We start from the raw sequence: 27,474 nt of genomic DNA, 5'->3' as shown, positions 1-27,474 counted from the left end.
TCATGTTTTCCATCACGTCTGAGGCATGATACAGATCTGACCCCTCCATTGGTTCTATAGAGCGGTGCAGGAATGAGTGCTTGAGCCTAGCTTAGCATTAGCATGTTACCACTTCTCAGTCCCTCGTCTTGTTTTAGTTTGTGTTTGGCTTGCTACCGAAAATGAAGGTCTGTGGTTAACGCAAGATTTCAGTAAATACCCACTGAATATGAATTTATAAAACAGCGGTTGCTAACAAGTGTCCAAATGAGACGACTAACCGTCATCACGGCCAACATTAGCCGCCTTTAGCTTAGCGGTGGTGACGTGAAGTCATGTGACCGTGCTGTAGTTCCTTTATAGCACAACATTAGCCACCTTTAGCTTAGCGGTGGTGACGTGAAGTCATGTGACCGTTCCTTTATAGCCCAACATTAGCCGCCTTTAGCTTAGCGGTGGTGACGTGAAGTCATGTGACCGTTCCTTTATAGCCCAACATTAGCCGCCTTTAGCTTAGCGGTGGTGACGTGAAGTCATGTGACCGAGCTGTAGTTCTTTTATAGCCCAACATTAGCCACCTTTAGCTTAGCGGTGGTGACGTGAAGTCATGTGACCGAGCTGTAGTTCCTTTATAGCCCAACATTAGCCGCCTTTAGCTTAGCGGTGGTGACGTGAAGTCATGTGACCGTGCTGTAGTTCCTTTATAGCCCAACATTAGCCGCCTTTAGCTTAGCGGTGGAGACGTGAAGTCATGTGACCGTGCTGTAGTTCCTTTATAGCCCAACATTAGCCGCCTTTAGCTTATCGGTGGTGACGTGAAGTCATGTGACCGTGCTGTAGTTCCTTTATAGCCTAACATTAGCCGCCTTTAGCTTAGCGGTGGTGACGTGAAGTCATGTGACCGTGCTGTAGTTCCTTTATAGCCCAACATTAGCCTCCTTTAGCTTAGCGGTGGTGACGTGAAGTCATGTGACCGTGCTGTAGTTCCTTTATAGCCCAACATTAGCCACCTTTAGCTTAGCGGTGGTGACGTGAAGTCAGGTGACCGAGCTGTAGTTCCTTTATAGCCCAACATTAACTGCCTTTAGCTTAGCGGTGGTGACGTGAAGTCAGGTGACCGTGCTGTAGTTCCTTTATAGCCCAACATTAGCCGCCTTTAGCTTAGCGGTGGTGACGTGAAGTCATGTGACCGTTCCTTTATAGCCTAACATTAGCCGCCTTTAGCTTAGCGGTGGTGACGGGAAGTCATGTGACCGTTCCTTTACAGCCCAACATTAGCTTTTGGAGTTTGCATCCGTGTATCCTGTCATGTGACCATTCTCTAGTTTGTTTATATCCAAACGTTAGCTTTTTACTTCTGGACATTGCATTCACTCGTTAGCTATTATAACAGTGGTGTTAATATGTGGAGATGATCCTGCTGAATAAAACGTGTAAGTCTCATAAAAGTGTGTCGAAGATTATCTGCAATAATCACATTTTGTCGAGGAAGCTCTTTGCGAACGTCATCCCTGCACCGCTCGATACGTGTGTGTCATGTTTGTGTATAAGGACGAAACACATGGTCATTGCATGATGCGCATCAACATAATGTGAGGTAAACCAGGTGTTGCAGTCTGAGAACCAGCGCCAGGAGGGTCAGAGAGGTACGTCTGAAAGGAAGCGTGTAAACTGTGCTCGTGGAGTGAAGCACGAGGGCCCTACACTGTAAACCTCAAGGAGTATACAAAGAAACTAAAACACTAAAGTACTCTACTCATTAGATTCTCCTTTTTCTTCTTTTTTGCAGGTTTTCAACTTTTTTTTCTCTTGTTTTCGCTCAAGTATAATCACAGGTGACTAACTACAGAGGATACCAGGTGGGTCGGGTGAGTACCATGCTACATCGGGGTCAGAGAAGGCTATTGCAGACAATCCTACAACATGTACAACCACATTTTATACGTGTGAGTTACAAATAGTTCAAAACATATCACCAAGAAACTAAGTTACAGACAAGATGTTGAGTATTTAGAGTCTTAAAGGACTATCCCTCGGTCAGTAGGATGTCACGTTACATGACTTCAACTGTCCAGTCTTACAGACGCAATCTGAAAAGTTGCTATTCAAAAAGTAGCAAATTTGGTCAATGTCTCTTTTTCAAATAGTTATAGTGCTTTTAATGGCTTAAGACAGGGGTCTTTTTTTAATCTCACCCAGTGGCAATCTACAGAACTTCAGTGTACATTTTATGACACCATAGCTGCAAAAGTCTTCATGTCAAGTCCAATAGGTAAAACAACAGCTAGTGCTGTCACGTATATCTCAAAGGAGTATGCATTATCAAAAGAAAAACAACAAATACACAATTAGAAACTTTTTTTTTCTCAACTCTTCTAGTTCTTGCAGGGAATTCAGTTTCTCCCGGTGAGCTTCCCGTCTTCTCGGGAGCCAGGCTCCACTGCGAGGACGACCCCCTTGTGTGCCGCGAGGGTCATCTGCACTACATACACGCAAAAAGACGTGGGTGGGGGGTTTCATTAAAACTCCCACTCCAGTGTTTCTTCTCGATTGGCCGCCCTCTCTAACCTGTGGATGATGTTATTGAGGTTGGCCATTTTCTCGTTGCGTCTCTGACTGCTTCTGTTGACTTTGGGGCTTTGCAGCTGGCCGGGGTCCAGGCTGTGATTGGTGCTCGTGGAGGGGGGGCTGGGCGAGATGGGGGCGGAGGAGGAGGGGACGGGGGAGACGGACATCATGAGTCCGGGGGAGGACGCCGCGGACGGGGAGTTCAGGGAAACTTCCAAACTGCTGCGGCACGGCTCCGACGAAGCCTTGAAGCTCACCGGATCCACGGGGGGCTTCCCAGACTCCTCCCCCCCTCCTTCGTGCCTGGACTGGACGTTCCTCTGGGGGCCGTCAGCGTACAGACCCTGACCCGGGCTGCTCATCCCCTCCAGGTGAGGCTCCCGACATCCAGACATTGCGTCCTCGTGCTCGCTTTTCAGCGGGGGGAACTGCACGGCGGTGGAGAAACACTGGACCCTGGAGGACTTCATCAGCTCACCTCCCTCTTCTTCCTGTTTGACGTGAGGCAGGGAGGTGAGGATGTGTCCTGACGGGGGTCTCCGGTCCTCTCCTTCTGAGGGGGGGCTCCGTGTCGCTGAGGGAGAGTAGCTGTGAGGCTCAGCATCCATGTCGTTGTCTTGCAGACCCTCCATCAAAACCTCCCGTCGCATCCTGGACCTGCGCACACAAAACTGCTGTTAGACTGTGATTGGTCAACTGCTTAGAGATGTCCCGCCCCTTAGCCTATCACAAACAATGTGTTGGAGCGCTAGCCAATAGGAGCCCTGAGTGTTACATGTCATGTCTATGTGGCAAAAGGACAATACTTAAGTACATTTACTGCCCACAACTTTTGTAAAATACTGGGTAGTAGTAGTACAGCAGTGCAATGGGTTTGTGCAGTATATGTAAAAAGTAAGCGTTAAATAAAAAGTAGTCGAGCAAAAAGTACGACAAGTCCGTGAAAATAGTACTTAAGTACAGTACTAGTTGCAGTTTACAGTGAAATAATTGTTGTACTTTTATTTAGGTCTTAAGTGTGCATACATGTCTGTTGATTGTGTGTACAGTATATAGGTATATACATATTTTCATACATATTTTTATATATATATTTGTTGTTTTCAGGATTGTGGGACATGGTATTTCTATCTCTCTGTCTGTACACACAAACTGAAAGGTTGTCAATAAAGTTGACTTTGAACAGAGCTGGTTGTACGCGCCTGTAGTTGTGGAACCAGTTGATGACGGTGTTGGTCTTCAGGTGGAGCTGCGAGGCCAGGACCTCGATGGTGTTCTGGGAGGGGTATGGCTCCAGGAGGTAGGCCTTCCTCAGCTCCTCCTTCTCCTCGGCGCCCAGCACCACCCGGATTTTCTTGGCCTGGCTGTAGGGGCAGAGGTCCAGAGAGGCCAGCGCCGGGCTCACACACTCCGACCGGACGCTCGGGGAGTCGCTGTCCGAACCCGTGCTCAGCAGCCCGTAGCGCCTCTTCAGGTACGCTGGAGAGACACGATAACACTTCAATGTCAGATCAAGTCTGACACAGGACTTGCATCTCAGCAGCTCCACGTGTCACATCAACGTGGACACATATCAAGACACAATACATTTAACATAGCGGCACAATCACTGAGAGAAAACCTGCTCAAGGTACAAGAAACCTCGAGGAGAGAAAGGAGGAGGATCCCTCCCCCAGGGCGGACAGACGTGCAGTAGATGCCGTGTGTAATACATATTCATGGCTCCTACAGAGACACATCGTGCACACACACACACACACACACCTTTCTTCTCCATCTTCTTCATGGCCCGCAGCTTGTCCACGTTGTGCGGGTCGTTGAGCCACAGCTGCATGCGGACGAACGGCTCGCGGCCCTTCAGGCTCAGCTTGTGCCAGGGCTTCGGTCTGGAGAGCAGGTCGGACACGGAGCCCTGCGTCAGGCCCAGGACCGTCTCCCCGAACAGACGCTGGCCTGGGGAGACACACACACACACACACACACACACACACACACACACACACACACACACACACACACACACACACACACACACACACCGTTCAGTTAGCAAGAACTCTAAATGAACAAGTCTAACACACATAAACCCAAGATACCAACACATCACCCCCCCCCCCCCTTGCCTTCACCTGCGATATGTAACTTTAGAGACCCTTACGGACCAGGAAGAGACTCAAGCGAAACATAGAAAAGCCTTGAATCTTGCACTCACCCAGGTTGTTGTCCGTCAGCACCTCCTTCACCTTCTTGGTGATGGTGTAGGTGTCGAGCTCCGAGGCGACGGCCACCAGCTCCTGGATGCCCAGCGGCTGGGGCGGCTGCTGGGGGGCCATGAGGCCGGGGGGGGGCTTCCCTCCGTCGGGGTGGGGGGGCAGCAGCAGGCCCTCTGGCTGCTGGTTCTCCTTGCTGCTCTCCAGAGACAGGCTGCCGGGCTCCAGGGGGCTCTCAGCGGGGGAGGGGGGCGGCGAGGGGGACGACTGGGCCGTCACCGGGCTCTGATCGGCATCTGAAGGAAAACAGGACATTTAAAAAACAACTTTCACAACAACGAAAGAGAAAGACTGTACTTTTTTTAACGTATGCATCAATTTGTCTTCTTCAAAGGACTAAACTTACTGTTTTGTGTCTTTATTTCCCACATTTGAAATTGAACAGGCCAAACGGGCATTAGCCCAAGATACCTATAAAGTGTCCCAACGCCACTTCATCGGCAACATATCATTTAAAGAGACCCATACTGACCAGGAAGACTTACAGCGACTATGGAAGGTGGGCTTCTCTTTGTGTGTGTGTGTTAATGTGTGTGTGTGTGTGTGTGTGTGTGTGTGTGTGTGTGTGTGTGTGTGTGTGTGTGTGTGTGTGTGTGTGTGTGTGTGTGTGTGTGTGTGTTAATGTGTGTGTGTGTGTGTCTCACCCAGAGTGTGTCCGTGGTGGAGGGGCGGGTTGAGGCTCTGGCCCAGTTGGTCCAGGAGCCACAGCTGCATGCGGATGAACGGCTCGCGACCTTTCTGAGTGAGTTTGCTCCAGGGTTTGGGTCGGGACAGCATGTCGGACACGGAGCCCTGAGACAGACCCAGGATCTGCAGAGCACACAGGGAAGTGTAACTTAATACACAACACAGGTACTGTATATATTAATACAGGTTCATGCATGTCGCCTGCACCTGCACCATATCACACAGCTTATAATATATATCTCTTACAGGTAAATATAGTTCTCTTGAGCGCCGCCCAGAGTGGCTGCCTGCACTGCGCAGCTCTTCCTCCGGCTCATGCCACCTACAGAAGTTCTCTGACGACTCCTCCATTGTCAGCTGCATCACAGATGACAATGAGGAGGAGTACAGGGCCCTGGTTTCTTCGTAGGCTGGTGCGACAACAATCACCTCCAGCTCAACATCAGCAAGACTAAGGAGCTTCAGGCGGAGCAGCAAGACGCCTCTGACCCCCGTCACCAGCAGGGGGAGGATGTGGAGGCGGTGAACAGCTACAAGTTCCTGGGAGTGCACTTAAACCATAAACTGGACTGGTCAGATAACACTGATGCTCTCTTCAGGAAGGGACAGAGCAAGCTGAGGCTCAGGTCCTTCAACGTGTGCACGAGGCTGCTGCAGATGTTCTACCAGTCTGCGCTGGCCAGTGGGCTCTTCTTTGCCGTGGTGTGCTGGGGTGGAAACACAAACACTAGGGACACTGGCAGGCTGAACAAGTTCTGAGGAAGGCTAGCTCTGTAGTGGGAGTACAACTGGACAATCTGGAGGAGGTGGCAGAGGGGAGGACGAGGAGGAAGCTCGACAGCATCCTAGAGAACCCCTCCCACCCACTCCACGCAGAGCTAGTGAAGACGAGGAGTACGTTCAGCCACAGACTCGTCCCTCCACGACAACGCACCAAGCGCCTCGGACAGTCCTTTGTGCCTGTCGCCATCAGGCTGCACAACAAGGGGTTAATGATGAAAAGAAATCAAATGAAATCACTGGACATAAATATACACTGTTTCCACAACCCATGCTAACATATTATTAGTAGTAGACCAAATAGGTAGATAGATATGTCACTATGTGTACAGATGTCAATTTTCACTTGTCACTTTAACTTATTCCGTACTTTATAACTTAGATGACCAATCATGTATATATACTGACAGTTATTTACTCTTATTTTTACTCATCTCCTATTTCATAGTCTTTAATTATTATTATCATTATTATTTAAAAAAAAATCTTGATTTTATTTATTTTTGATTTTATGAATCTTTGCTGTCCTGTTTTTTCACGCTTACCCTGTTGCTGCTTTGTACAACTGCATTTCCCCATGGGGATTAATAAAGGTTCATCTTATCTTAGTTTACATATATAATACAGGTGCAGGTGCATTTTATCGGCACTATCAATTGCAGCGTTATATAGTTGTTATATATATATAAAAAAAGATCGTAATTTTACAGGAAATAACTGTACATTTTTATAGTAATTATCATGTTTTTTTTAAATAACTTGCAAAATCCTGTAAAATGACAGATATGAACTATAAATTAACAACCCAAAACATTATTTTAAGTATTTTGACAATAACAACAAATAACGTTTATTTCCTTTTTTTTTTTTACAGTAAATTTACTATATAATATTTACAGTGTTTTTGCACTTTCAGAAAATATATGCAGATGTATGTAAAATAAAATGTTTTTATCCCTCAATTAAATATGTAACTCGTAATATAAAAGTGTATTACTATTATAAGACTTTAAGATTGTCTTTGTAATTTTAAGGTAAACATAAAACTGTAAAAAAAGCGTGAAATAAAAAAAATGTAAAATTTAAGTAAAACATTTTTACATAAATCATGTTCTCAATATTCGATTGAATCCACCACAAACACAAAATATCCAATGTTGAAACAAAAGTAAATAAATATGTTTTCATGAAATTCCTAACTTACTATATTGTAAACATCTACAGTTGACAATATCATTACAAAAAATCTCTGCAGGGAGGACCCAGGTTTAAAACACACTGTTATTTACTCAACAATAAGTCACAGTTATCCTTGTTTTATTTATGTTGCTGTGTTTTTTTTCCATTGGTAAATTTACAGTAATAAACCTTAGTGTTACAGTATAATGTATGGTTTTCGGATTCTGGCCGACAGCCAGAGCTACGGCACTTGAAATAGAATTCAGCCAAAACACGGCAGACAAGTCAGGCATGTTTGGAATGAGTCCACAACACTCCTGATTGGTTAATATAAACGCATCGAAGAACTGTCCGCGCCTGTCGTTCACATTTGAAACATCCAAGTCAGTTTGAGCGGGTCTCCTCCTGCTGGAGCTACAGCTGTCTGTATGCCTGCTGCAGGAGTTTATGGATTAATATCGGGATCGTTTTACACGTTATATGAGCATCGGGATGTCAACAAAGAACAGAAGACTTGAGATCTGGTGAGTCCTGCAACTGTAATGGAGTTAAACATGTATTTAGATAATCCTTACTTAGTTTGTGAATGTTTTATTTTTTATTTAAGGTTACTTTTCTTCTTCTAGTTAGCTGAGTCTCTTCCCGTTAAGTTGGTATGCATCATTAATAGGTTGTTAAATGTTAAGAAGCCCTGACATGCTGTTTCTTGCAAGATGTTGCGCCCAGGAAACCCGGTTTAACAGGTGGCTGCTAACGTTAGCTTACAGCTTATTGCAGTGCTGTCCCCACCCTCTCGTCTCCAACACGGGAGAATTACACATAAACATGCAGTGGGGTATCATAGTGTTGTCGCCAAGTTTAATGTACAGTTTCACAACTTTCTTACAGCGGAATCTAGTTTGTTAATGTTCAGTAGCCAACAGCTAGCATAGCATAAACAGCTAACCGCTAACGTTCGGCTAACTTGCTAGTTAGCTCTGCTCTATATATTACAAGCTAACATAACTAGCTAATGTCACACTGTGAACTAAAATACTTTTTGTATTACTACATCATACATGCTTGGTCCAAATAACTGCTAAAATTAATTATTTTTGAAAATGTATAGTAAAGAAACACTCAGCCATGCATGAAATAACATAGCAAAAGAATACGAGTAATGTTTGACCCATGTTGTGCCTTAGAAGTGTAGTGATACAAACATGATTTTTATTCAAAAAGTAAGAAAGGGAAACATTTAAATTTAGAATTGGTGTTGATCCAAAACAGGTTAATTGAGGAATACCTGGAATCCTGAATGGTTCACGTAATTTATTGCAAAGATATTTACAATTAAAACTAATTCGGGTCACTTTTGACACATGTTGGTTGTATGTTGTGTAACAAAGGGTTAAGATGACGGCTGTGATGTTCACTCTTTTGACAGAGCACCAGTGGACAGTGAGGACTATACTTTACCTCAGCCACAATGCAGACTCTATGCATTACATAATGGAGATCACAGGATGGTAAATAATACAATGTTTAAATATTGCTTACTGCACATATTTTATATTCTATAATTTATTGCATTCTATTTCGATGTAAGTTACTGCTTTATTTTATTTCTATCTGACTATATTTGTATTACAGTGTTCTTAATATAGTTCGCTATCTGTGTACTATTTTATTTTTTAAATTTGTATGCACCACGACACCTAGTGAAATTCCTCGTACGTGTGAACCTACCTGGCTATAAACCCGTTTCTGATTCTGATCTGTTTGTCCTCTAGGTTGCACTGCCACGTCTACAGTAGCGCAGAATGGACAGAGGAAACAGGATTGGGCCTCACGTTTTTTGCAGCCAATATTCGTTCTCCTACAGACTTGGGATAGGAGGGTGAGTGAACAAGCTATCCATTGGTTGGAGCCTACATCCCCATTGTTAGACGTACTAAATCCTGCACACTGCTCCTTCAAATTGACAATGTGAACATATGTCGCCATTTCTGTTATTTTCAGTTGAGAATGTTTCAAAGTAATCTTAAAAAATTCAACTTACTTTTTGTTTCTACTGTTTATAAGTATGATGTTTAAATATTAAATGCTGTATTCATTAGTTGTACTATAATTCTACAAATATTTTTATATTTTAAGTTTTCAGAGTAATTGTTTCCTACAGAACATTTTGTTGAACCTGTTTGATTGGGAAATGTTAGAAAGCTGTAAGATAACAGTATTCTAGCTTAAACTTTAGGTTCTGTATTTATTTTAGTGTTTGATCATACAAATCTAATAAAACAAAATGTAAACTGTTTTTCTCATCAGAACTTTATTTAAGGTATTTGAATGTAACATTTTAAGACAATGGATTTTGTAAAGAGAGAAAAGTTTCCTCTAAAATCTTTATGGACAATTTCTGTATACTAATTGCTTTTGCACTTTATTTCAGTTAATGTATTTTTACTTTCATTTGATGGTTTTTGTTTGGCCAGTCATTTGACCGTTTTTTTATGGGTTTTTTGCCCGTAGAAGTTTTAGTGCTGTACTTTTATTAAATGTTATTGACTGTAAAAGAGAGGATAAATCTGTAAAATTACAGTGTTTTCCTGTAAAATCTTTAAGGACAATTCTCGTAAATTAATGGCTTATTCACTTTATTTCAGTTAAAGTATTTTACTTTAATTTAAGGGTCTTTGTTTGTTTTTGTTTTTTTACAGTGTATATATAATACAGGTTGTTTCATTGTACCTGCAACTGCACCATGAAACACATTTAAATATGTTTTATATATGAAATACAGCTAATTATACGTTGTGTATGTAATACAGGTTGATGCATGTAACCTGCACATGCTTTTTGTGACAATACGAACAAGAAATGTATTAAAGAAATGATGATGACATAGAACAGAAGCTCTTTCTGTAAAGCCTCAGTGATGCACTTTGAGCAAACAGCCACTAGAGGGCGACATTACATTACAAATGTTTATAAGTCCTTTTTTTACTCGCAGTTTAAGCACTCTTCATGGAGATAAAGAACATGCATGGTCATGAGTTTATTCACTCGGACAACTTCTAGGATAACGCCCCGAAAGACTTTCAGACTGCTTCTCGTTCACCTGCTTTCAATCAAACTCAAATCCTCTTTCTTTCTTTAAGTCTACACACTGGACCTGGTCTTGCCTCAGTTAATTTGGTTTGCTAATAAAGATTACATATAGGACTAGGATACCCATGCAGACCTGACGCCAAGGACGTAATGAGCACCATTTACCGGCTAGAAAAATATATGCAAATTAGCTGCTTATATTTTGAACATCCAAAAGCCGTTTGGTTTGAAGAGTGAACATATTATTTTGCAAGCTGGCTGTGTGCGATGCAACTGCAATATGATTACCATATCAAAAGTCACAAGTTATATTACTGGACTTTATTAAATATGTCTACTCGGTGTAAAATGCTTATGCTATCTCTTCCAGTGTATGAGAAGTCCTCGGTTCAGGAGAGTAATTGTTGCAGTGAGAACAGATTCTACTTTAAAGAGTCCTCTCCTGCTGATGTTCAGGTGTATATCAGTATGGAGTGTCTCTACTTTAAAGAGTCCTCTCCTGCTGATGTTCAGGTGTATATCAGTATGTAGTGTCTCTACTTTAAAGAGTCCTCTCCTGCTGATGTTCAGGTGTGTATCAGTATGTAGTGTCTCTACTTTAAAGAGTCCTCTCCTGCTGATGTTCAGGTGTATATCAGTATGTAGTGTCTCTACTTTAAAGAGTCCTCTCCTGCTGATGTTCAGGTGTATATCAGTATGTAGTGTCTCTACTTTAAAGAGTCCTCTCCTGCTGATGTTCAGGTGTATATCAGTATGTAGTGTCTCTACTTTAAAGAGTCCTCTCCTGCTGATGTTCAGGTGTATATCAGTATGTAGTGTCTCTACTTTAAAGAGTCCTCTCCAGCTGATGTTCAGGTGTATATCAGTATGTAGTGTCTCTACTTTAAAGAGTCCTCTCCTGCTGATGTTCAGGTGTATATCAGTATGTAGTGTCTCTACTTTAAAGAGTCCTCTCCTGCTGATGTTCAGGTGTATATCAGTATGTAGTGTCTCTACTTTAAAGAGTCCTCTCCTGCTGATGTTCAGGTGTATATCAGTATGTAGTGTCTCTACTTTAAAGAGTCCTCTCCTGCTGATGTTCAGGTGTATATCAGTATGTAGCGTCTCTACTTTAAAGAGTCCTCTCCTGCTGATGTTCAGGTGTATATCAGTATGTAGTGTCTCTACTTTAAAGAGTCCTCTCCTGCTGATGTTCAGGTGTATATCAGTATGTAGCGTCTCTACTTTAAAGAGTCCTCTCCTGCTGATGTTCAGGTGTATATCAGTATGTAGTGTCTCTACTTTAAAGAGTCCTCTCCTGCTGAGGTTCAGGTGTATATCAGTATGTAGTGTCTCTACTTTAAAGAGTCCTCTCCTGCTGATGTTCAGGTGTATATCAGTATGTAGTGTCTCTACTTTAAAGAGTCCTCTCCTGCTGATGTTCAGGTGTATATCAGTATGTAGTGTCTCTACTTTAAAGAGTCCTCTCCTGCTGATGTTCAGGTGTATATCAATCAGTGTGTAGTGTCTCTACTTTAAAGAGTCCTCTCCTGCTGATGTTCAGGTGTATATCAGTATGTAGTGTCTCTACTTTAAAGAGTCCTCTCCTGCTGATGTTCAGGTGTATATCAGTATGTAGTGTCTCTACTTTAAAGAGTCCTCTCCTGCTTATGTTCAGGTGTATATCAGTATGTAGTGTCTCTACTTTAAAGAGTCCTCTCCTGCTGATGTTCAGGTGTATATCAGTATGTAGTGTCTCTACTTTAAAGAGTCCTCTACTGCTGATGTTCAGGTGTACATCAGTATGGAGTGTCTCTACTTTAAAGAGTCCTCTCCTGCTGATGTGCAGGTGTATATCAGTATGTAGTGTCTTTTCACCCTCTGTCTGAAACCAGAGCCCAGTCTGCTCTGATTGGTTAGCTGGTCGGCTCTGTTGTGATTGGTCAACCGATCACAAGCTCTAGCCAATAGAAGCGCATGTGTTACATCATGATGTCACTATGTTCAGGAAGTCAACAAAGGAGTCCAATGGAGGCGTTTATACACACACACACACACACACACACACACATAAAAACCTATATAACACACTTCAGAAAGCGGATTCATAAGACTCAAACCTTCTCTCCGAAGATCCTCTGGCAGATGCCGTTCTTGGCCAGCTTCTCCTTCACCTGGCGCGTGAGCTCCAGCGTGTCCACCTCGCGGTACATGTACATCTCGTACTGCTCTGGGGTCAGCGGGGGCACGGTGGGCTTCAGGGCGCGCGGGATGTACGCCGGATAGTAGGAGAGGCCTCCTCGTGGCCCTGGACCCGGAGACTCCCCGCTCATTGAGGTGTCCGACTCCACCTTCACCTCCACCACCTTCATAAGTGTTGGGAAAATACTGAGTGTCCTCCTCCAACATGAGAGTAGCATGCTAACAAAGGTATCAACTGTAGCTGTGAACACGACAGGATGTGAGATGACCTGGAAGAGCATCAGGACTGTTTGAGGCACATGATAGCTATGTGATGAACATGGTGATTCAGCCTCTATGGAGAGAGACATCAAGCATGCTCATTTCTGACGTGGAGCTAATCTGAAGTAAACATTGAATACTGCTTTCTATTCCTCCATCTAGTGACTGTGTGACTCCCTCTCTTGATATCAGCATGTGAAGGACACTGCTCAGGAACTAGCTGATGCTCTGCATGTGATGACTGCTTCCTTTCTGGAGAGGATCCCAGATACATGGATCCTGAGGTTGAAGCTCAAGCCGGTGACCAGGGATTATTAACATTTTTAGGTATTCAGAAAAAGTAAGAATTTGGAGATTTTGAGGAAAAGTCTGAATTTTGAGGAAAAAGTTAGAATTCTGAAGAAAAAGTGAGAATATTTAGGAAAAAGTTAGAATTTTTAGATTCTGAGTAAAAGTGAGAATTTTTAGGAAAAAGTCAGAATTTTTAGGAAAAAGTCAGAATTTTGAGATTTTGAGGAAAAAGTAAGAATTTTTAGGAAAAAGTCAGAATTTTGAGATTTTGAGGAAAAAGTAAGAATTTTTAGGAAAAAGTCAGAATGCTCTGTATGTGATGACTACTTCCATTCTGGAGAGGATCACAGATACATGGATCCTGAGGTTGAAGCTCAAGCTGGTGACCAGTGATTATTAACATTTTTAAGTATTCAGAAAAAGTAAGAATTTGGAGATTTTGAGGAAAAGTCTGAATTTTGAGGAAAAAGTTAGAATTCTGAAGAAAAAGGGAGAATTTTTAGGAAAAAGTTAGAATTTTTAGATTCTGAGTAAAAAGTCAGAATTTTGTGGACAAAAGTAAGAATTTTGAGAAAAAAGTAAGAATTTTGAGGAAAAAGTCAGAATTTTGTGGAAAAAGTAAGAATTTTGAGGAAAAAGTAAGAATTTTGAGGAAAAAGTCAGAATTTTGAGGAAAAAATAAGAATTTTGAGGAAAAAGTCAGAATTTTTAGGAAAAAGTCAGAATTTTGAGATTTTGAGGAAAAAGTCAGAATTTTTAGGAAAAAGTCAGAATTCCTCCATCTTGTGACTGTGTAACTCCCTCTCTTGGATATCAGCATGTGAAGGACACTGCTCAGGAACTAGCTGATGCTCTGCATGTGATGACTACTTCCATTCTGGAGAGGATCCCAGATACATGGATCCTGAGGCTGAAGCTCAAGCCGGGGACCAGGGAGTAACAGTAACATCACTACTAAAGGGTAAAATGGTTGAAACAAAACAACAATATATATATATATATATATATATATTCACCTTCACCAGCTCCTCCTCGGCCCCCGATGCCTCCTCGCTGTTTGTTTGAAACTCTCCATTTTCCAGGCGGGGCCACGGTCGGGGGAGAACTGGGGGTCCGGAGGAGGAGGTGGAAGACAGGGAGGGGGAGACTGAATTAAAAGGAAGAGAACTCCCCCCTCCACTGAGCACCATGGACCCCCGCTCGTGGCTCCAGTGCTGGTCGAAGTAGCTCCCCACCTCCCCGATTTCAGACTTCACTTTGCGGATGATGTTCTGCACGAAAGCGGCGGGGGAGAGGACGCTGAGGGGGGTCTGCGGGCTGCTGATTGGGTTAGCCATGCAGAGGGTGACTCCTCCCTCTTCTTGTTTGATGGACAGGGGTCTCTGTGGGGCTCTGGAGCGCTCGGGGGGGCCCAGGCGCTCCACCTGAGGGCCGGATCCAGCAGAGGGGCTCCTCCCACAGACCTCCATCTCCATGATGGCGTGTTGCTGCGCCTCCATCTCCCTCCTCGCCTGCACCAGGATGTTCTTTATGGTGTCATCGGAGCTGCTGCCCGGCCCGATGCTGCTGCGGCCCGACGACGAGCTGAGGAGAGACCGCCCCTCGCCTGGGACACAAGCACACTGACTTTAACAACACACTCTGACTTTAACAACACACTCTGACTTTAACAACACACTCTGACTTTAACAACACATTTTGAAAACACACTGACTTTGAAAAACACATTTTGAAAACAACTTTCGATAAGACTTGTTTTGCCCGATGAGATAAGTTGTGCCGTGTGCATACTTGCTACTTACTGTGTAACTTTTTCTATGCAACCCATGTCTGTATTGCATTAAAGATAGCATGCTTACTCATAAGTATTCACATGTCATCCCACCGGCCATACGACTGCTGAACCGCAATCAACCGTATTTAACTGCGTCTTAATTTACATTATTTAATTTCATCTTCTGTTCTTGTACGTGTTATAGACTTTTTGCACTACTTTGTATTTTATTATATATGTTGTTGGAAGAGCTCGGGTCAGAATAATTTCATTTCCATTTCTACACTGTGTGCATATTACCTTTGATTTGTTTTTGAACCGTAAGAAAGATTTCTAAAATCACTTTTTGGAAGGTAGAAACATTTTGCAAATGTTTTTTTGGTTTCAAGTTACTTTTTATTATAATGTCTTCTTTGGGAAGTTGCACTGAGTGTAGGAGTTGATTTTCAACCCTAAGGTAACACTTTCGATACAACCCATGTCTATAATGTATATATATATATATATTTGTGTAACGCTTCCCGTCGCCTGGGACAGACTCTGACTTTAAAAACAGCTTTTGAACATGTGTTTTCCCAGATGAAGGTTAGGACCAACAAGTTGCTCATACATTTTTTTAGTTTGAAGCTATGCCGTGTGCATTCTTGAAACTTTGCGTAACTCTTAGCAACCGATGTCTACGGTTCACGTTTTTTTTTATCAAAGTTCATAATAAATATATATACATATAATTGTTTTGCAATGGACAATAGTCACAGTTAAAGGTCACCTATCATGCTATTTTCAGGCAATAGCAAAGGTCTCCGATATATACAAAGATATATACAAATATATAAAAAACATGTCTATGAAGTGTTTTGCTCAAAACACCAATCAGATCATTCTAGCCACGCCTCATATCCCTCTGTTTCACTTCCTGTTTCTAAAGTGCTGATTCTGGGTATAAAGCTTTAAAGAGGAGGGTCTGGGCTCATGCGGGACCCGGCAGCTACCGTCTAAACTAAATGCTGCCGTGAAGAAACGCCATATCATGGATTATCAAGGATCTGAAACAGTCTGGAGCTCAAAGGCTCTCTCTCTTGCCGGTTACACCACAAGGTGAGTTCCTTTCTACTTCCTGCTTCTTCACACACATGCTCTCCAGCACAGGTTAGCTCTGAGTGTTAGCGATGCTAATGCTAACACCGACCATATTACGTCCAAAACAGTCGGGCATTGTTTCTGATAGCAACGTTTCTGATTGGGCCGTGGGTCCACGTTTCAGATATTACGTCATATCGGACGCAAATCTGGATCAGCTCCGTTGTTCCCCGTTTTTAGAGATTTGGGTACGGAGGAAAAGAGAGAGGGTTTTATTTTCTGCCCCGACACACCGACACACATGTTGATGTATAAAAGACATCACAAAGTGCATTTTGCATGATGGGTCCCCTTTAAAATGTATAATAATGTGGTTTAAAGTTTACCAGTGGGCTTGTTTACTTTAATAAGAGTTATTTATTTATTTAACCTTTTCTTTATTATAACGGCGATTATAATACATCACAACTTTGAGAAAATACAATACATATTGGATAAATAAATTCATTGCATAAGCAGTATTTATTGAGTATTATGGTATTCGACTTTATAAGTAATTATAAAATGCTTCATAATGTTATATTATCTTTGTTATACAGCATGATACATATGTACTTGTTCCTACAATGATTACTAAACAGCGATTTAAGCAGTTTACTGTATAACAGTTCTTTAAAAAATGCATTATATTGTGGGAATAAGTTACTTCAACTACTACTCTTTGGTTCTTGCAAAAATAAATTGAATGCTTGAGCAGTATTTATGCACTGAATGTTAGTATTATGATATATTATAACATGCTTCATAGTGTGCCATAATTATTGCTATAAATCATTATGAATATGTACGTGTTTCTCCACTGATAATTAAAGAAGTTGACTGTATAACAGTTCTTTAAAAAATGCATTATATTGTGGGAATATACTGCTACTCTTTGGTTCTTGCAAAAATGAATCGAATGCAATTTTAGTATTATGATACTTGACCTTATAAGAAGGTACAACATGCGTCATAATGTTCCATAATTACTGTTTTACAGCATGATAAATATGTACGCGTTCCGACAATGACAATTAAACACACCTGGAGTACTGCCATTTTTATCGCTATCTCCGACTTTTATTTTTGTACTCTATTTTATATTTTATTTTTTGATTTCTTATTATTATTACAATTATTTGTCTTTTATTATCTCAAAGCGTATCAGTATCCCTTGTTGTGAAGCACTTCGAGATTTGTCTTGGCAGATGAGAAGCGCTATATAAATTAAATATATTATTATTATTAAACAGCGACATAAGCAGTTAACTGTGTAACGCTTCTTTAAAAAATGCATTATAGACATCGCCCTTTCATATCAAGTTGCAACAAAGTGATCCAAACGCATGATAAAGACGGTAAACATCAATTAAAGTCAAACCAATCTCTCTCTGCCTCCCCCTCACCTCCCCTCTGGGACTGGATCTCCTTCTTGGCTTGCTCCAGGATGTTCCTGATGGCGTCGTCTGACCCAGTTTCAGGAGTTCGGATGCGAGGAGTGATGCTCCCTGCCACAGAGGGTAAGAGAGAGAGGAGGGGGGAGAGAGGGTGAGTGGGATGGCTGATCAGAGAGCACTTCCAAGGCTTTGCTTTTGACTGCTAGATCAATGGCTGCCTTTGAGCGCGTGCTGTCTGAGGGTGCAGTGTACGGGAAGCTCAACTTTCAAACGCTGAGAATCTGGGGAGAAAACAAAGTTTAAAAGTAACACTACAAACACGGAGGAGGGAGACGAGAAGGAGAAGGCGGGGTGCAGATGCACAGGTCCAGAAACCAAGCCGCTGAATAAAGGTTGCATGATGATATGTGCTCTTAAAGATATTGGAATGTTGTCGCTGAAACGCTAACAACAAAGATAAGAAATGAACGAGAGAAAGGATTACATCGAGGTCAGATTGTTTAGTCTGTGAGGGAATGACGCGACTTCTCACTTTGCCTCAGTCATAACACATGTCATACGGTGTCGAACAAAGGCACCGATTAGACGCACAGGTCCAGAACTAAAGCCACCGAATAGCGATTGCATGATGACATCTGCTATGGACTATACAGTATGTGTATGCTCTCGCTGGAACACTAACTAGTGCTCCAGGTGAAAAAGAAACCAGAGAAAGGATAACATCAAGACGGCTCAGAAGCCATTGCAGAAGTGCCTTTAACTTATTAACACATTTCATAGAAGTCTATAAGACAATCTACTTCTCCCCTGATCCATTTACCTGGTGATGAGGTCATGGTTTCAATCTCTAGTTTGAAGTCTTCTCCGGTTCAGGACAGAGCTCATTTAGTAAGTGATGGTCTCATTAAGAGCCAATCAGATCAGGGCTTCCCAACCTTTTTTCCCAAGTGCTCCCTCAAATGAAACAGCGACATAAGCAGGGAAGCCTGTTGGAAGTTGCGCGCGCCCCCCCCCCCCACACACACACAAGGGGGGGCGCAATTATTAATTAAGTAATTGAAGTTGAAAAGTCTCAAAATGCTACAGCTACTGTCACAAACTGGATGACTGTGAAGTATTTTGTTAAAGGAGGATGAAAGCGTAATCAAGGAGCTATTGGAGCGACTTTGATGGCTATTGGACTCGGGATGAATTAACTTGGATTCCCGCTGTATGAAGAAATTAAAGGACGGCGCAAGTGGAAACAATTCACAAAGGGATTAAACTGTTTAAAACACGTGCTCAAAGTAAGCCGGATTTTGCCGATGTGTTTATGTGGATTCAAAAGTCGTCGTAAATAATCTACAAAATGGAGGAGACCGATCTGATCGGAGCAACTGTGACAAATAATCCAACTGAAACCGGTGTGGACAATGACTATGTTTTAAAAATGCGCTTATCCAGACAAGTCCGGTTTGGACACTTTGCGGGCAGAAGAAACATTTCTATCGAAAGAATTATACATTTCTTTCTTTTTATGCCTTTAATACTAACTTGAATTTGTATTCAAATTAATTGATCAATTATTTTTTATATTTTATTGTAATGTATAGACAAGGCTTGTAGCGACTATCATGTATTGCTTTACAATTATATGTAAAAAATAAAAGTCTAAATATGATATTTGGCCTCAAATCATCTGAGGCCTGGCGCCCCCCTGCGATCTTTGGCGCCCCCCCAAGGGGGTCGCGCCCCCCAGGTTGGGAACCACTGAATTAGATGATAAAGCGACTAACATACTCAACACTGTGGGCAATCCCCACAGGAGCAATTTGGGGTGAAGTGTATCAGGGACACAAAGACATGCTGACTGCAGTGGGGTTTGAACCTGTGCTCTCCTGATCCGAACACCAACACACTAGGCCACTGTGCCACAGCCTCGCACGATGCTTAAAGGGAGACTCCACTTTTTGACAGATTGTATAGAAGTCTATGAAAAGGATTATATGCACAGGTCCTGAAAGTTGAAGCTCTAAACATATAATTGTATTATGGAGGCGTGTGGTGCAGTTGGTTGTGTGCTGGTGTTCGGATCAGGTTCAAACCCCACTGCAGTCAGCATGTCGTTGTGTCCCTGAGACTATAATCTTTTTCTGAAGGGCTCCAGATTAAAAAGGAACAAGAGTAATGTAATGCAGTATTTTTTTCTTCAGTATACTGATTGTATAGAAGTCTATGAGAAAAGTATGCTAATTCTATCTTGATTCATCTTCTTCCATACAGCATACTGTTCATTTTGTAATCATGGTCCTCTGAGGAGATGAGGAGAAACTCAACTGTGTTTCTGATTGTATAGAAGTCTATGAGAAAGTGATGCCAAGTAGGACTTTTAAATAATAAGAAAACTATTATTATTATTATTTCTTCAGTAAACATGCTTTATTCTTCTCATACTGCCTGTGCTGCAGCACCTCTTTTCACCCTCTGTCTGAAACCAGAGCCCAGTCTGCTCTGATTCGTTAGCTGGCCGGCTCTGTTGTGATTGGTCAACCGCTGAGAGATGTCCCGCCCCTTAGCCTATCACGTAGCGAGTGTTACATAATGACCATAATGATCAGACTTGCCTGTTTTTAAATCTCGTTCAAAGGCCTGCTTGTTCTCCCGTGCTTTTGCAGACCACGTATAACACGTATCGGACTGTGTTTTCTAAATTGGGGTTCTCTATTTTGTATTTTGTTGTGTTTTAAAATGTTTTTACATCGTGTTTGACGGTTCTTTCAGTCTGTGGCTATAAGGATGGTTTTATTGTCTCGTGCTTTTACATTAGTTTAAATAAAGTTGGATTGGATAATGATGTCACTATGTTCCAGACGTAAACAAAGGAGTCCAATGGAGGCGTTTCGGGCGGAGGGAAAGTCCCTCTGGACGGAACACAGGGCTTTCAGACCATTCACACGCATTAAGACCTAAATACAGGAAAGGGAACCCATCTGCATAGCGCCTCTTTAAGGACCTGCGTACTGTTTTCCTGAGCTCATAACTTTGACCCAGTTCATCAGTTTGTCCTCCTCACCGAGCACGACCTTGAGCCGTGTTGTGTCTCCCTGGTCCTGCCTGCTGGCGTCAGCCGATAGAGGTCATTGTGTTTTATCTTGTCATGCAGCATGTTGATTCTTCTCTCAGAACTAAATCAGGGAGTCCAAGCTACGGCCCGGGGCCCTCAGCAAATTCAAAAAGTATAATGGAGTACGGCCCACGAATGAAACTTGTGCTTGTCTTATATCGTACTTCTTAAATATGAATGTAAACTTATATCGCACAGTAGTATTCATGTGGTAATAAGATCCCTTTTCAAATACATTCAGTCAATTCAAGTTGGAAACATTTACTCACATATTGATAAGAAAAAAGCCCAGTAACTTATTTCCACAACAAGCTTGAAATACAGCCTTGAGCTGGTAACACTCACGAGCATCCTGTACCTGCTTCTGATTGGTTTGGACTTATAGCTGAACTGAAGAGACGATATACCTCCAGTGAGCGGCCCGGCCCTTCCTATATTCGTCTCTAGTGGCCCTCTGTGAATAAAGCATGGTCTCCTCCCCTCACCTCTCTGTCGGACCTGGATGGTCCTCAGAGCCAGGATGTTCTGCTCGTCGGAGATGAACTGCTTCATCTTGATGAACGGCTCCTTCCCCTTCACCGTGAGCTTCCTCCAGGGTTTGGGCCGGGCCAGGATCTCGCTGACGGAGCCCTGAGACAGACCCAGGACGTAGTGCCCGAACACCCGCTGCCCGATGTTGTGCTTCAGCAGCTGCTCCTTCACCTGCGGGGAAAACACTCTTCAATATCAAAGGGGGGAAGTAGTGGAGTACAAATACTTCGTTACTGTACTTAGGTACATTTTTCTGGTACCAGTACTTTACTCCACTACTTATTTTTCTGACGACTTTTTACTTTGTACTTCTTACATGTTGAACCCAAATACCTGTACTTTCTACTTCTTACATGTTGAACCCAAATACCTGTACTTTCTACTTCTCACATGTTGAACTCAAATACCTGTACTTTCTACTTCTCTCATGTTGAACACAAATACCTGTACTTTCTACTTCTTACATGTTGAACACAAATACCTGTACTTTCTACTTCTCACATGTTGAACACAAATACCTGTACTTTCTACTTCTCTCATGTTGAACTCAAATACCTGTACTTTCTACTTCTTACATGTTGAACTCAAATACTTGTACTTTCTACTTCTTACATGTTGAACTCAAATACCTGTACTTTCTACTTCTTACATGTTGAACCCAAATACCTGTACTTTCTACTTCTCACATGTTGAACTCAAATACCTGTACTTTCTACTTCTTACATGTTGAACTCAAATACCTGTACTTTCTACTTCTTACATGTTGAACCCAAATACCTGTACTTTCTACTTCTTACATGTTGAACACAAATACCTGTACTTTCTACTTCTCTCATGTTGAACTCAAATACCTGTACTTTCTACTTCTCACATGTTGAACACAAATACCTGTACTTTCTACTTCTCTCATGTTGAACTCAAATACCTGTACTTTCTACTTCTTACATGTTGAACCCAAATACCTGTACTTTCTACTTCTTACATGTTGAACACAAATACCTGTACTTTCTACTTCTTACATGTTGAACACAAATACCTGTACTTTCTACTTCTCTCATGTTGAACTCAAATACCTGTACTTTCTACTTCTCACATGTTGAACTCAAATACCTGTACTTTCTACTTCTTACATGTTGAACTCAAATACCTGTACTTTCTACTTCTTACATGTTGAACCCAAATACCTGTACTTTCTACTTCTTACATGTTGAACTCAAATACCTGTACTTTCTACTTCTTACATGTTGAACTCAAATACCTGTACTTTCTACTTCTTACATGTTGAACTCAAATACCTGTACTTTCTACTTCTTACATGTTGAACACAAATACCTGTACTTTCTACTTCTTACATGTTGAACTCAAATACCTGTACTTTCTACTTCTTACATGTTGAACCCAAATACCTGTACTTTCTACTTCTTACATGTTGAACCCAAATACCTGTACTTTCTACTTCTTACTTGTTGAACTCAAATACCTGTACTTTCTACTTCTTACATGTTGAACACAAATACCTGTACTTTCTACTTCTCACATGTTGAACTCAAATACCTGTACTTTCTACTTCTTACATGTTGAACTCAAATACTTGTACTTTCTACTTCTTACATGTTGAACACAAATACCTGTACTTTCTACTTCTTACATGTTGAACACAAATACCTGTACTTTCTACTTCTTACATGTTGAACTCAAATACCTGTACTTTCTACTTCTTACATGTTGAACTCAAATACCTGTACTTTCTACTTCTTACATGTTGAACACAAATACCTGTACTTTCTACTTCTTACATGTTGAACTCAAATACCTGTACTTTCTACTTCTTACATGTTGAACCCAAATACCTGTACTTTCTACTTCTTACTTGTTGAACCCAAATACCTGTACTTTCTACTTCTTACATGTTGAACACAAATACCTGTACTTTCTACTTCTTACATGTTGAACTCAAATACCTGTACTTTCTACTTCTTACATGTTGAACACAAATACCTGAACTTTCTACTTCTCTCATTTCCCAAACAGCTGGTTCCTTTAGTCTGAATGTGTGTTGGTGCGTGATCATTATTCTTCAGAGTCACTGCGTGCCTATTGGTTGGAACACGATCCGTGTATCCATCACTTCCTGGTCTTCTCTAAAGAAGAGGGACCGATGGAAACGTTGTCATGTTGCCGTTGGTCACCATGGAAACATTCATTAGCTAACAATGACATTATTGTTCTATTGATATAAAGGGAGGTCAGGTACTCTTTAAAGCAGCTGCTTGCTATGGGTACTTTTTACTGAAGGACACTTCAAAGCCTCTTTACTTTGACTTGAGTAAAGAAGTTTAGTCAGTACTTCTACTTTCACCAGAGTATTTTTAAACACGAGTATCTGTACTTCTACTTGAGTAAAGGATGTGTGTACTCTTGCCTTCTCTGTCCAACATGAGAGTAACATGCTAACAAAGGTGTCCCAACTGTAGCTGTGAACATGACAGGATGTGAGATGACCTGGAAGAGCATCAGGACTGTTTGAGGCAGATGATAGCTCTGTGATGAACATGATGACTCAGCCTCTATGGAGAGAGACATATGACAAGCATGCTCATTTCTGACGTGGAGCTAATCTGAAGTAAACATTGACTAAACATCTTGTGACTGTGTGACTCCCTCTCTTGCATATCAGCATGGATCCTGAGATTGAAGATAGATTTTGAGAAAGTCCGAATTTTAAGATTTTTTGAAAAAAGCCACCATTTTGAGAAAAAGCTCAGGATTGAAGCTCAAGCCGTTGACGAGTGATATTTTTCCAACAAACCTGTACTGCGATGTCGGACGTGTCCAGCTGGTCGTCATCGCCCGCCGTGGAGCTGCCGCTTTCTGATTGGTCGCTGGGCAGGCCTGCGTCTCCGCTGCTGGACCCCGACATCAGGGACACTTTAGCTGCATAGAGAGCGCTGGGGAAGGCCATGAGACCCTCCTTCTTAAAGTGGAGAGGAGAGGAGAGCAGCGTCTTGTGGAGGACGTGGTCTCCAGACAGCCTGTCCCCGGAGGATAGGGGGGAGACGGAGAAGGGGCGGAGGGGGAGGTCGTGATTGGAGGAGGATCCGTTCAGAGGGGGGGAGGTACGGACGTCCAGGTGGGAGGAGGAGGAGGAGAGAGAGGGGGGGGGTCTGGCTGACTCCCTACCTGTGTCCTCAGACCGCTCGTCGCCTGGAGACAGGAAACACAACGTCAGGCACGTGTCCATTTCCATTAATTTAAAAGCAAAGATACTAAAACACGAACATGAATCCTAAAGTCAAGTTCAACCCAGCTAGCGGGGAACGGTCTCACAACTTTGGTTCGAATAAGGTTTTAAAGAAACGTTTTAATCTGATGAGAACATTCTGGAAACCAAAATAAAACCTCCCGCTGAAAACCTTCCTGGAACAACGACCGTCACGGCCCGTCCACACGGCGGCGTGCGCTGACGCTTGCCGGCGGGCGTGTCTGAAACTCGACCAACAACCAATCACGTGAATCCCCCGCCCCCGACACACAAGCAGCGGTTTGATTGGCTAGAGCTCGTACTGGCATACGATTCGATTGGCTGACGCTTCTGCCGAGGCGTCAAAAGTTGAACATTGCTCAACTTTTGCAGCGAGCCACGCCAGCTACGCTCCCCGTCGCTTCCCACAATGCAGTTCGGCGAAAAGTGAAGCTTCACCATTCAAAGTGAACGGTGAAGCTTCAACGCACGCCGCCGTGTGGACGGGCCGTTGTTTTTAGAACCAAACATTTCTCGCGGGGAAGTACGTCAGAACAGTACTTAAATACCATACTTGAGTCGATCTAATATGTTTCCATCCACGACTGGTTTTTTACTAATTTCAGTATTTATTTTATGATGGAAAATGTCCGTCACCTTGTTTAATATGTTTCATGTTTAATTTGTCTTTGTTGATGGAACTGAATGATTTTACAACAACGTGTTGGATTAGAAAACCATTCGACTGACGGCTAGTAACGTATTGTTCTCTGTGTAACCTGAACACATGTATGCTTTTGTTGTGTTCGTGGCCTGACAACTATTTATCGATGAATGAGACGTCTCTGCAAACATATTCTGATGGCTGACGTATACTACCTAGGCTAGGACATCAAAGTGTTAAGTACGTATACGTCACAGTAAAAATACTCCATTGAACATAAGAATGCTGTATTGAGAATGGAACACTTGTCGTACTGGCTGGAAAACGGCTTTTCATTCTCTCAGTAGAACGTTCGAATGTAATCTGTAGGTTTTATAGATCAAACATGAGAACAATGCTTCTTGGGCGGTGGTGGCGAAGTCGATAGGGACTGGAAGGTCACCAGTTCAATTCCCGGCAAGACCAAGTGCTACCGAGGTGTCCCTGAGCAAGGCACCGTTCCCCACACTGCTCCCCGGGCGCCGTTCAAAATGGCAGCCCACTGCTCCTAACACTAGGACGGGTCGAACGCAGAGAAACAATTTCCCCACGGGGATTAATAAAAGTCCATCTTATCTTATCTCACCAACGTTGTGCAAAATGCGGGCTTTTTCCACCAGGTACTTGTGGGACGGGAGAAAGGCCTCTTTATCCAGAAGAGTGGCCTCTGCAGCCTTCGTAGACTCCTGCTCACACACACACACACACACACACACACACACACACACACACACACACACACACACACACACACACACACACACACACACACACACACACACACACACACACACACACACACACACACACACACACACACACAGGTGTTAAGATGTTATTATTTGATGGCTGTTGATTTGCTTCTGACTGAAAGCAACTGGTGATGCATTCAAAGACATCGGGAAAGCATACGTTGGGGAAGAGTCTGTACAATAGCACTAACGATGTTATAATGTTCAGTACCTGGGACGAGCTGCCGTTCGCTGAAGCCAGCGTCATCACCTTGAGGATACTGCGGACGGAGATCAGAACACATCAGAAACTATTTAAAAATCAAATTGATGAATAAGTGAAAACAATTAAATACAAATATTTAAATAAAGTTACTTCAATATATACTGTAACAATAATACATGTTTATTACAATATATACAGTAGTTTAATAATAATGCTTAAAAGCAGTTCATTGTGTGAAGTGATGTGTAATAATACACTAATTCATAAAGCAAGTGCTGTGAATAATAATAATAAACCGCATGGTTGAATAATGAACATATATTTAATTAGTGTCGAACCTTTCCGACTGAAACACTCACCTGAGTTCAGTTTTAATCTCTTCATAATCCACCTGGGATTGCAGTTTAGCTTCTAATCTCTGAAACGGAAAAGAAAGTTTAAATGAAAAATAGTCTGTATTTAAATCCAACTTTGAGGAACTTTATCTGAGTAACTTCTACTTTGTATATATTTAATAGAATTAACTGCAATGGAGGATATCTGATTTAAGTAATATTCTGTTACAAGTCAAAGTCCTGCATTGTATATATTATAAAGTAAAGGATTACTCCGGTATCATTGATGCATGAAGGCGTTCATCTCATCGTAAGCACTTTACATTCTGCTGCTGGAGAACCTGATCATGAGCCAATGTTTACGTGTCGGTTGATTTACATTTTATATCAGCTAATAACTAAAGCTTTCAGATACATGTAGGATTAGGGGAATACAGCAGCAAGACATTAAACACGTCAACAGTGTACATAAGTAGTACTTGAGTAAATGTACTTCAATACATCACACATGCAATGCATAACAAGTACTTTTGGTACTTTGAGTGTATTTATATGCCAATACTTTTGTACTTTTACTTACATATTTAAAGTACGTTTTTGATTTGTAAAACATCAAATACATACTTCTTCTTCTCTGAAATGAAAGTCTGAATTCCAGACGATCTTTCCTATTTAGTATTGCTACTTTAACTTCAACCCCTTCTTCCCCATTGGTCCCCGCTCACCTCGATAGCTTCCGTCTTATAGGCCAGCTGGCGCTCCAGCTCGAGCATCTGATTGGCCGAGCTCTCCTGCACCTCCTGCAGAGTGAACTGCAGCCGCTGGATGTTCTCCAGCAGACGCAGCATCTCTCGGTCTTTGACCAGCAGAGAGGCCTCCAGCTGGGAGGGAGAGTCACCCTGATCACCCTGAGAGAGGGGGGGGGGGGGGGGGAGAGGGGGGAGGGGAGGAGGAGAGGAGGGAGGAGACAGGGGGAGGAGACAGGGGGAGAGGGGGGAGGAGACAGGGGGAGGAGGAAGGGAGGAAAG

The 27,474-nt window shown here is 42.3% G+C and overlaps 1 protein-coding gene across 1 annotated transcript; it reads right to left on the bottom strand.

Annotated features, from left to right (window-relative positions):
• Positions 1 to 951: 951 nt before the first annotated feature.
• cux2b (cut-like homeobox 2b) lies at positions 952 to 27,354 on the bottom strand (the record flags this gene model as incomplete). The annotated part of the gene is made up of 14 exons (XM_034079637.2): positions 952 to 3,204; positions 3,750 to 4,026; positions 4,312 to 4,500; positions 4,760 to 5,053; positions 5,462 to 5,627; positions 12,653 to 12,898; positions 14,303 to 14,892; positions 17,586 to 17,687; positions 21,165 to 21,381; positions 24,020 to 24,414; positions 25,741 to 25,840; positions 26,118 to 26,166; positions 26,471 to 26,529; positions 27,172 to 27,354. Coding segments are annotated over 14 exons (3,573 nt in total), but the record flags the coding sequence as incomplete, so codon positions are not given.
• Between the last annotated feature and the right edge of the window lie 120 nt (positions 27,355 to 27,474).

Source organism: Pseudochaenichthys georgianus, unplaced genomic scaffold (genome assembly GCF_902827115.2).
Source record: "Pseudochaenichthys georgianus unplaced genomic scaffold, fPseGeo1.2 scaffold_674_arrow_ctg1, whole genome shotgun sequence".
NCBI lineage: Eukaryota > Metazoa > Chordata > Actinopteri > Perciformes > Channichthyidae > Pseudochaenichthys > Pseudochaenichthys georgianus.
Note: the sequence above shows the minus strand (reverse complement) of the source record. Positions and strands in the feature narration are given on the sequence as shown.